This window comes from Chelmon rostratus, chromosome 22 (genome assembly GCF_017976325.1).
Source record: "Chelmon rostratus isolate fCheRos1 chromosome 22, fCheRos1.pri, whole genome shotgun sequence".
Taxonomy (NCBI): domain Eukaryota; kingdom Metazoa; phylum Chordata; class Actinopteri; order Chaetodontiformes; family Chaetodontidae; genus Chelmon; species Chelmon rostratus.
The window spans coordinates 18663892-18675420 of NC_055679.1; the positions used below are offsets into that span (position 1 = coordinate 18663892).

General features: G+C 44.7%; 1 protein-coding gene across 1 annotated transcript; it reads left to right on the top strand.

Annotated features, from left to right (window-relative positions):
• The first annotated feature begins 5930 nt into the window (after window positions 1-5930).
• On the top strand, window positions 5931-10618 carry LOC121625500 (arg8-vasotocin receptor-like). Its single transcript, XM_041963600.1, has 2 exons — window positions 5931-7047; window positions 9098-10618. Exons 1-2 carry the CDS (start codon window positions 6078-6080, stop codon window positions 9379-9381), a joined length of 1254 nt encoding a protein of 417 aa, XP_041819534.1. The 5' UTR covers window positions 5931-6077; the 3' UTR covers window positions 9382-10618.
• Window positions 10619-11529: the final 911 nt, after the last annotated feature.

The following is an 11529-nucleotide window of genomic DNA, read 5'->3' on the forward strand; positions in this document are numbered from 1 at the left end:
GTCTCTATGATCCTCTTGCTCTTATGTGACTACATGTTGCTACTTGTTACTTTGATGATGGAGGTGACATGACTCTATATACTCCTATAAAGTCGTGTCACCTTCATATAGGCCACAGTACAGTCTAGAATTCAGTATTTATGTGTGTAGTTTAGAGAATATTATAGGTGAAACTGACAGAGGGGATTAGAAATACATACTTCCACTCCACAGACAGCACCATGGACTCATCAGTACACAGACTCGTACAAACCTCAGTCAGACAAAGGATCAATGAGTCAGACTAAAGTTTCAACCAAACAGCCCCTCGACAAGCTCAGAGCGTTGCTGAAACATCAATCTTTCCAACGCTCAGTGTCATTTGAAGAGTTTTGCAAATAAAAGAGAAGAAAAATTGAAGAAAAGGGCAGCATTTGATTCCTACATGTTGGGAATGTTTTTGTCAGCTAAGCTAATAGCAGCTTAGCTTCATAGTTAGCGTTCAGATGTGAGAGTGGAACTGACGCCACTGCAGAAGACATTTAGCAAAATGTTGGTGAACTGAAGTAAAATATACATATTTTGTATCTTGTGGGATTAAAAAACCTTGAAAATTAACTAATATATATAAGTTTTTTTGCTCCATGACATGTCCCGTGATGCTTACCAATAGGAGCACAGAGCGCTGTTCACCTGTCGACGTGTCGGGAAACAGAGGAGAGCTCACAGTCGACTCTTCAACACACGACGGCCAGAATCAAACACGCTGCTTCAGACGCTCGTGTTCGTTTACGCTCCGATCAGCCAATCAGCTCGCTGATGATGACATCGATCCTCTAATCTCGAACAACAAGTTTTTCCTGGAAACTTTTGTTTTGTTATTTAACTAAAACCACAATTTTTTACTAACCAAAGTGCTTTTGTTGCCTCTCTCTAGCGGCACACAGGAGTCAGAAGTCTCGCTTGTCGCCTTGAAATGATGTTTACATACAACTGATTAGCTTCAAAAAGTAAGGCATGTCTACATGATGGAGTCTATGACTGCTCAGTTACAGTTAAAAATGCCTACTTTTTTACGAAGATGGGCACCAGTCATTGACTATCTTGGTTAGGACACCCATACCAATATTTAGTTTTTTGTCATTTATTTATTTATTTATTTTTTTGTACCATTTTTGTAATACTGTAGATATGTATTGAAATAACTAAATGTGTGCTCTTCCTGTATTGTTATTTTTATATGACAAATGAAGCCCAATCTCAAGATGAATTTTGTTTTCATGATGTTAATTGCCTGTTTTTTGCATTAAGGCAATAAAGTTAAAAAAAAAATACAAAAAAAACAACTGATTAACAACAGAATTAGACTGAAAACCTGATGGATTATTATGTTTCTCCCTCGTGGGTTTGTTCACCTCTCTGTGATTATCATGAAACACCGACACTGAGCTTTTCATTTACTGTACAAAACCTTTCCAGTCCACGGACAGCAGTTATGTTTTCCTCCTGACAGCTAGAACTTTTAAAAATGAACATATTTAATGAGCTGTTCTGTCTGCTAACCTGCACAGTGATCTATGATTGTTTCATTACGTCAATTCACAAGTCTCTGCGGGGACAAATCTTAAACTTTTACTTTTGATACTTGAGTAAACCTCGTTAATTTTACTTCAGCAACATTTTAAATGCTGAACTTTTAAACTTTTAAAGACAACTTTCTCGCTGTTGTTTGCTACTCTGACTTCAGTAAAGGCTTTGAATGGTGGAAGAAGCCCTTCACTGGCAGCTCACTTCATATCCGTTCTCACTCTCTCGGCTGTATTTCCTCTTTCTCTGCTCTCGCTGGCTCGCAGATTTCGCCCCAAGGACTGTTGTTGACTTAGTATTGAATTACTGTGGCAGTGAAACGTCCAAACAGGACCCGAGGAGATAATAGAGAAGCCCAGCAGACTCACTGGGATAATGTATAGTTAATTAAAGAACAGTATGAACCAGACCCAAAGGGGCAATAAATGGGATTTATTTACAGTCTCACTGCAGGAAATGGCCACATCAGTCCTGACAGTGCTGAGGGTCGATATCAACGATCCACCTGGAACAGGTGTTGATACCGACTCAGGAAAAAGCCAAATAATCAGTGATGATGTGATAATCCATGAGTCAAATAATGATTGTTTAAAGAAACGTATTACCTGTAGAGATCGATAGATAAATATACAAAGCTTCAGCACAAAGGTGACAATGTAAAATGTTGATTTGTTCTAACGATTTTACCTGCTCACCTAGCATTAGCATTAGCATTAGCACAGGGACCTGGACTTTCCCCTGCAGAGCAGAGGCTGATAAGAGAGAAAGCAGAGAGAAATACTGTTCACCGATTCAGCTCGAGAGGAGAAGCTCAAACGATGGACAACATTAGTGAACTGCAGCGAAAGTTCATCTAGAAGAAGATTTACATGTTTGATTACTGACATTAATCCTGAAACACACTCATTACCTCTGACAGAGGTGGAAGAAGTATTCAGATCTGCTACTCAAGTAAAAGTAGTAATACCACAGTGTGGAGACTGTAATCAGAGTTCAGTTGTATTAAAGTATTAAAAACCGTTTGATGTAATAAAAACCTTCAGGATTGTGACTTTAACAGCAGCTTGATTCTTCCAGAAAGTCTCTGTTGTTCTGCATAATCCACAGAAGTCACTGTCAGTTTTCATTGACGTGCTTTTTATTCAGTCATATTTCGATGCTCTGAGCAACACAAATCAAACCCTGTTCACCTCCGTTATACTGGAGCACTTTCAGAGATGACATCTCAAATGAAACCAACAGCGGTGGAGGAAGTATTCAGATCCTTCACTCATTTAAAAGCTGCAGTGCACACTGTAAGAAGTTAAAGTCCTGCATTCAGAAGCTTATTTAAAAAAAAGCATCTTTGTGGATTCATGTCACTGCTGCAGATGTTTCAGGCTGAGCTCATTTGAACCACTTTATATACTGTTGGCTGGTTCCATCTGCAGCGATGCATCATATTCTATAAGATCATCATATGTTTGCAGCGTGGCTGTCCTGTGAGAACCTCGTATCTCTAAAAACTTTGATACTGAGTCAACCTAATGTGTCATTTAACCTCACAGTACACGGGAGCTGCTGGTCGACTGCCGCTTAGTTTGGGTTACTGTGTGACTCGGCTGAATCTGAGCTAACCCTTTAAAACACTGAAGTCAACAGAAACTTACTGATGGAGGCAGCGGTCGACCAGCAGCTCCTGTGTCCTGTGAGGTAAAATTGCTGTTTTTGTCAAAGGAGTCTGTCTGCAGCGTACACTTAGACTGATACTGATGTTTGTTGGTGGGCACTTTTAGGAAAAGTGGAAAAAATGCGTATTTTTGTTGTTTTGGTGGCAAAACCCTATAAAAAACAAAAAAATGAAAGCATTTGTGATTACATACCGTAATCTAACATGTGTGGATTCCCGTGTGTGCCAGCATCTGAGCTCTTATCAGTGTGTGCACCAGCCGGGGCGATGCATCATTATTATACCAATCTGACAGGTTTCATAATCACAGCGTAATAAATCTACAACTCCTGACAGCTCAGACCATTACCCACCATTGTTTAACCACAAAACATTATGTAATGGCATCAGCAGCTGGCTCTGCCCATGCACAACTACTTGACATGAAAAACACAGTCGGCCTCTCTGACTTTTAAATCCCTCTCTCCGCTAATGCTCCTTGCATATAGATTGAACATTAAGATAGTAAGTTGTGGCCTTGTAAGGCAGCGTGCGAGAAATTATGATGTGCTTTAAACCAGTGTCAGAGGACGGTGGGAAGCCGAAAGTCCTCCACTGAGGAGGAGGACGCAAGGTCGTTCCCACTTAGCAAAAAGTGCACAAAGCATTAAGTGTTATTAATCGCCATAATGTGTTCTATTAAAATTTACTTTTATTCTGAGAGCAAAAAAGCAAAAACCAAATTGTAAAAATGTCAAATTGTCATTTTATCAGCGTTATGTGCCAGACTGTCTCTGGCCTGGAACCACTAACTTCCTGGAGTCTGTTGCCTGGCAACCAGCAGAGACTCCAAGAATTTCACATAACAGAACAAAGTTTTTGAACAGATTAAACAAGCAAGACGCAACCTGTCAGTGAACCTTTGAGGTTCTGGTGGGCAGAACGCATCACCTTCAGTATTTTCCAAAATGTTGACTTTTGCAGTTAAACTTCACACTTTGAGTTAAAGTTTCAGAAACTGTGAGAGAGCGACTAAAACTGTTTTCCTATGTAAAAAACATTACCAGGAGAGGTGGGGAAAGAAATACACTGCTGTCTGTGGTAACTCATTGTTCCAGACGCCATTTTAACCATCAACAAATGACAGGATGTGGTTTGACTGACATTCATCAGGACAGAGACGAAAGAGGGGGACAAAAGTCTCTCCAGGAGGCCTGACGAAGAGTTGAAGGGAAGACAAAACTACTGCATGACAGGAATTTCAGTCTGAAATCGTACATGAAACACATATTCACATCATTTGGTGTGACTTACACTCCCTGAAGATATCACTGTCTCTGATGTTGAATGAGAAAAAACGTCCATAAGTTTTGAAATCAAAGAAAAACAGACACTGCAGAACTTGCCTGAGAATCATCACATTTTTAAGTTTTCTTCAGCATCAAAGCAGTCAAATGATGGTCATCTGCACAAAAATGGGTACACTACAAACAGGAGTTGCTAATAGCTAATTCGGCATGTTTTTTATGGTGCCAGCTTGGAAAAATGTGAAGAAATATAAGCTGAAAACACAGGACTCGAAAGACAACACTGTAGCCACCTGTAGCTGACATCACAACAGCTCTTCTGATGAGCTTTTATGGGGTCTGGCTCTCCTCAAGGCTTTTATTATTTCTGTCATCATATTTTTTCTCAAACAGGCCCACATGTTGCTGATAGCATGGAACAAGCTCATTTCTCAAACTGAACTCACTGAGGAAGATAAAAAGATAAAAACTAAAATATGTTCATGGATCTTTCTTAAGGAGGAACTTCAGGAGAGTGTTAGAAGGGACGCTGTGACAGCAGTTCAGTTTCTCGCTCAATGCTGAGAAAACAAGCGCAGTCTCTGAGGTTATCAGGTTATCTCCACATAAACACACACACGCGCGCGCGCGCGCGCGCGCGCGCGCACACACACACACACACACACACACACACACACACACACACACACACACACACACACACACACACACAGTGTCACGGTCAGAATAAATGGAAGGCTAAATCAACATTCAGGTGAGTCAGTCGTGTCTAGAAGATGCTAATTAGCTGGATTCCAGGAATGTTCCCCTGATTGGTTATATGGAAATCATTAGTTAATTAATCAGTAGACGAGTCCTGACATTCATCATGGATGAATTAATGATCTGACTTCTGCTTACATCAGTTCCATCAGACAGAAAAAGGTGACATTTAATTCCTGACATGGAAAATTGAGAATAAGCTTAATAGCCTGAAGATGAGAACATGTATGAACATTTGAAAGAGTAAAATCCAGTGTTTTCTTTTTTCATTCTCCTCCTTCCATTTTGCGTTTATTCATTTACTGTTTATCTTTTTAATATTAATTGTGGAGAAATTATTCTTCCATAATCCTTCAGCCGCGATGAAAACAATTTAAAAAGAAAGAAATTCTGGTTTATTTTTCGGTCCACAGAGGTTCCTCCCTGCAGACTCCACTTTGTCTCTGTGTTGTGAAGTGGGAGGGTGGAGGAAGAGTGTGTGTGTGTGTGTGTGTGTGTGCGCGCGCGCGCACGGGGGGCTGGTCTCTGGTCTCAGGAGCGGCTGCCTTTAAAAGAGGCTGGACGTGCAGCTCGGATTCAAACCAGGAGTTTCTGTGAGCCACACGTGGAGAAGATTGAGATTTTAAATTTCTGTTTCTGATTTTTGACTGGTTCACTCTTCGTGTGTGCACGTGCCTCCCGGTGTTCACCTCATCCATGTTGCAGTAATCGAGGCTTCGCAGCCAGTCTCCGGTGGTGACGGTTACGCACGGACAGGCAGCCACCTCCGTGCGCCCGGAGGAGAGGAGGCCACCATGCTCTTCTCCTCGGACACCTCCTGCAACATCACCGGCAGGAACTACAGCGAGGAGTTCAACTCAACGCAGCAGCTGGAGCGCGCAGCCGCTGCGGCTGCTGGGAACATCAGCGGGAGGGCGAACGACACCGACCCATTCGGACGGAACGAGGAGGTAGCCAAGATCGAGATCGCCGTCCTGAGCCTCGCGTTTCTTGCGGCGGTGGTGGGGAACGTGAGCGTTCTGCTGGCCATGTACAAAACCCGGCGGAAACCGTCGCGCATGCACCTGTTCATGAAGCACCTGAGCCTGGCGGACCTGGTGGTCGCCTTCTTCCAGGTGCTGCCGCAGCTCTGCTGGAAGATCACCTTTCGCTTCTACGGGCCGGACTTTCTGTGCCGCATCGTCAAACACCTGCAGGTGCTGGGCATGTTCGCCTCCACCTACATGATGGTGATGATGACCCTGGACCGCTACATCGCCATCTGCCACCCGCTGCAGACGCTCCAGCAGCCGACGCAGCGCGCGCACATCATGATCGGCTCCACCTGGGCGTGCAGCCTGGTGCTCAGCACCCCGCAGTACTTCATCTTCTCCCTGAGCGAGGTGCGCCCCGGCTCGGCCGTCTACGACTGCTGGGGGCACTTCGTTGAGCCGTGGGGGGTGCGCGCCTACATCACCTGGATCACGGCCGGGATCTTCCTCGTGCCCGTGGCCGTGCTCGTGTTCTGCTACGGATTCATCTGCCGCACGATCTGGAAGAACCTCAAGTACAAGACCCGGAGGAAGAGCGTGGGCGCCGTGGCCGAAGCCACCAAGAACGGGATCCTGGGCCGGAACTCGGTCAGCAGCGTCAGCACCATCTCCCGCGCCAAATTACGCACGGTGAAGATGACTTTCGTGATCGTGCTGGCGTACGTGGTGTGCTGGGCGCCGTTCTTCACCGTGCAGATGTGGTCAGTGTGGGACGAGACCTTCTCCTGGGCAGGTGAGTCACCTGCTCTGGCAGCTGTGAGGAAGCCTCTTCTCCACTAAACAAAGTTCTAGTGATTTAATGAAAATAAATAGCCAGTGTCCGTTCTTAGAGAAACTATTCAGAGTTTCTGGCGTGTAGCCACTTTAAGTGAAGCTGCCCATCAAACCCTGTTGGCTGCCCGAAGAGAAATTTGTGTTGCAGCCAAGTGAAAACACACAAAGACTTGAAAAACATAATAAAACTTATTTCAAAAGCGTCAGCAGGTCAACGCAGGAGTGATTTTTGTTTCTCTTCTGGTTTATTTGACTCATTTCTCGTAGCCTGAGGAGGAATTATTATCCAGCATTTCAGAGAAAAGAGTCTGAAAATGAATGATCCATCTGGGCTGGAACCAAACAGGAAGGTATTTATTGTTATTTTATCCACATCTGAGGGCAAAAACATGCTGCCGCTCACTTTTCTGAAATGTGCACATTTCACTGTATCCCTGCACAGAAATTTTCAAAGTAAAAGCAGCTGTTTGCAGGTTGGATGTCGTGGTGAAAGCCTGGAGATGCCTGCAGACATCCCCACAGTGACGATGCTAGCTTGTTGATGTAAGCAGGAGTAATTATTTTAGTTTGGGGTGTTAGCATGCTAGCATTTGCTAATTAGCACTAAGCACAAAAGCCACATTGCTAGCGTGGCTGAAACGTTGCTGCTCACGTGGCTGCAGGCTCTTTGGGTCCGAAGCTGCTGGTTAAAAAAAAACAAAAAAAACCAGCTTAAATGGACTAAAGCAGCTGAGTCAGCGCTGAAGTTTCCAACTAAAATATTTCCACTTTTTCTGACTATTAATGGAAGAGCAGGTGTTGTTATTGTGGACGATCGCGCCGCCAAACTTTTAGCTGGAAAAATATCACAAGCGTCTCATCACGTTGATGCTGATGTCTGCTGAAGGCCAAAAATGTACGCTCTCAATTCATCCTCAGAGTTTAGAATATTAACACTTTTTCAAACTGTCAATTCAATGCATGAAAGTAGTGAAATGTAGACGCGTGTCAGGTCACACTGACAGTGGAAACACTGCAGCTGGAAACCTTTCCTGTGGCCAAACTGCCCAAAGAATAAATTAAAACGGCAGGATCGTACTTGGCGTGTTATGAAACCTCAGATGTGTGCGGTCTGTGTAACGAGAGCCTCATATGACGGAGGTGAGGAGGGGGATCTTCCTCTGTCAGCCTGAAGGAGCCGCTCACCCACCTGAAGAATTTCATCACGGCCTCCAGAGGGTTTTATTGACTCATGAAAGTGCTGCTTTTTTAACCTGATGGGAATAAATCAGTGAGTTTGTCTCCTTTCTGGAGGGAAAACAGTCAAAACATTCCTTTCTGTGTGCAGCGAAATCCAAATTTAACCCGAAATGATTCGAATCGTCGCTCTGGTGGTTGTGGTTTGGAGCCAAACTGGCAAAATGTTGGATCTGCCGTCAGAGCTGCCCTCTGCTCCACTGGCTGTAGCTCAGTGCAGTCCCTGTTAAGCATTTCTCTCATCGCGCTCTCTGAAAACACGAAGCATTCCTGGGGTTTATTTCCTATATTCGGAAATAAGTCGGCCTCGCAAACATGATGAGCGTTTTCACATTCGTCAGTGTGATCCTAAATGAGGTTTTTTAACTCTTGGCTCTCTGCCAGCATCCATATGTGGGAATGATGGCAGCAGAGCAGCTTTGTTTGGGTCAAGACTCAGAGATGTATCACTGTGACAGGAAACTGAACTGAAGACTGTTCACTGAGCCTGCGTAGTTACGGTTGCTACGCCTGAATCAACTGTTCATTAATCTTGTTAGATGCTGAATGTTGTTGAGTATTTTGAAGGGGGTTGTTAGCTGAAGCCTCAGAGAGGCTACAGGAAGGACAGGAGCAGCTCAAAGCGGAGCTGGAGGCAAGAATAAACATGTAACAGGCAGGTCAGCGATTCAGAGCAACAGCCCGACTCCCCCAGGAGAAAACGTAAACAGCTCAGATTAGTTTGACATCTCACAGCGCGCCTCGTAAATCTGCGTCTTTCTGTTTACCCGCAGACTCTGAGAATGCCACCGTCACGCTCTCCGCCCTGCTGGCCAGCCTCAACAGCTGCTGCAACCCCTGGATCTACATGATCTTCAGCGGGCACCTCCTCTCCGACTTCGCCGGCAGCCTGCCGTGCTGCCGCCCGCTGAGAGACAAGTTCGTCCACCACGATTCGGACAGCAGCATCCGCCGGACCACGCTGCTGTCCCGCCTGCAGGGTCCCCGCCTCTCAGAGCCGTTCAGAGACCTCAACCCGACCCCGAAAAGCTGCGCGCAGTGCCCCTCTGCATCCTGACCGCCGGAAACACCACCTGTGTGTGCGGCTGTCTGGCTCGCTGAGACGACACAGGAGGCAGGAAGTGGTCTCAGTCTGCTGGTCTGTGGCAGAGAAGGAAGGTGTCTCTTCTGAGGGTGGAGTCACACCCGCAGTTAGTTTCCTTTGGTCCGATCCAGAGAGGAGAGGTTTGCTCCGGGGCGACTTTTAGTGTTGGTTTGTTTACGTTCACACCGAGTTTTAAGAACCATTTTCAGAGTGATGGGTTGGAGATTTTAGGAGGCAGACAGTCAAAAGAAGTCCAGTCACTTTAGCTTTAGCTGTTAGCTGTTAGCATTACGGTCTTCACGCGCTCTTTGCTGTAATTTAACTGCTTTCGTGCCAAACGTGAAAATGAGCTTGTGACGCATGAAGAAACTATATGTAAAATACATGTTTATACCTCTAAACTCTGGCGCTGCAGGGGTTTCTGCTGGTTCTGAGTCAGATGAAGTAAGTTCCGGCTGAGGCGAGGACACACGGCGACACGAGAGGACTGACGGGACCTCGTTGTTCTGCTCAGCTGTTGCTGACGGATAAAATCACGCAGAGTTTAGTGTGAAGTCTTCAGTCCAGCTGCTGCCAGATGTTCTCATAAAGATTGTTGTGCAGATGTTTGATCATTCATGTTTCCATCATGTGTCACACTGACTGAATATTTCTCTTTACTCTGCAGCGTCACACACAAATGCACATAAACGTATCACAGCACAGTCACTCCACTGAAAGGGTCAAATGACTGTTAATCACTTAATCTGCCACTTATTTTCTCAATGATTGATTAATCGTTAGGTCTATAAAATGTCATGAAATGCACAAAGTTTACATATTCAAATCATTTGTTTTGTTCAATCATCCTTCAGACCCCGGAGATATTCAGTTTACTGTCACAGAAGAACCAGAAAATCAGCTAATATTTACATTTGAGGAGCTGGAACCAGAGAATTTTCACTTCAGAACTGTTTGAGCTCTAAAATGTGCTTCATAGACCAGAAATCTCTTGTGTATCCAGTTCAGTCAGAGTTTGTAATCTGAATTATTTCTGTTTCTTTTATCATCAGACAGTGATAAAGACAACAAATGTAGTGTTCGATGTATGTTAACGGTAATTAAAATGGCACTTTGTTTAACACGATGTTAACCCTGTGAATATACGTCTTTTATAGCTTTAATGTGGAGACTCGTTCCCAGACGTGTGTTGTTGTGAAGATGTTTTATCGCTGTGATGTATTCTGTTATCGATGTTGTAAAGAAAGATAAATGTTTTTCCGTGGATCCGGACATGATGTGACTGTTTGTCTCTGTTTATATCTTATGTAACAGGAGGTTTCCAGGTGATGGGACGCAGCTGTTTTTTGGTCAGTGGAGGAGAAAAGGTTGAACATGTAGAGCAGGGAGCAGCTTCAGTTTTTAGCCGTGTCAGTGACGGAGCTTTATGGATGTTAATGTTTCAGTCCGTCGATCCACCGCTTTGGTCCCGGCTGAAATACCTCACCAGGCATTCATGGCGCCCGGACGATGAGTCTTGGTGAGCCTCTCATTCTTCCTCTAGCGCCACCATGAGGTTGTCATTTGTGGCTCTGAGTGAAGTGTCTCACCACAGGATGCAGACAATAAAGATCCTCCTTAGGATTAATCCAGCCATGTCCAAACTATTCCATGGCTGCAGGTTTTCGTTCCAACCAAGGAGGAGCACACCAGGCCAACCAATCAACATCAAGGGATCCCTTAGTTATCAGCTGAAAAGTGAGATCAGCTGATTAAATGAGTCCAGCCTGGTGCGCTCCTCCTTGGTTGGAACGAAAACCTGCAGCCACACGGCCCTTTATGGAATAGTTTGGACATGGCTGGATTAATCATAATAACTCTGCTATGGGTTTAGTGCTAAAAGTTAGCATGCTAGCATGGTACACATTACGCCTGCTTTAGCATTGAGCATGTTAGCATGCTGATGATGATGTATCATCACCGTTCAGGCTGATGCGACGAACTTGTTAGTGACCAGTTTCATATTTATACATCAGCAGTAAACCGTGATCATTCATTCGGAGTCGCGTTTGCGTCACCTGGTGAACAGAAGTCCGATGTTCTCGCTCTTTGAGCTCAGTTTTTGGTCTCCACCAGCTCCTG

Coding starts and splice junctions, on each gene's coding strand:
- LOC121625500 (XM_041963600.1), top strand. CDS start 6,078: ATGCTCTTCTCCTCGGACACCTCCTGCAACATCACCGGCAGGAACTAC. Junction 7,048..9,097: donor CGAGACCTTCTCCTGGGCAG/GTGAGTCACCTG, acceptor GTTTACCCGCAG/ACTCTGAGAATGCCACCGTC.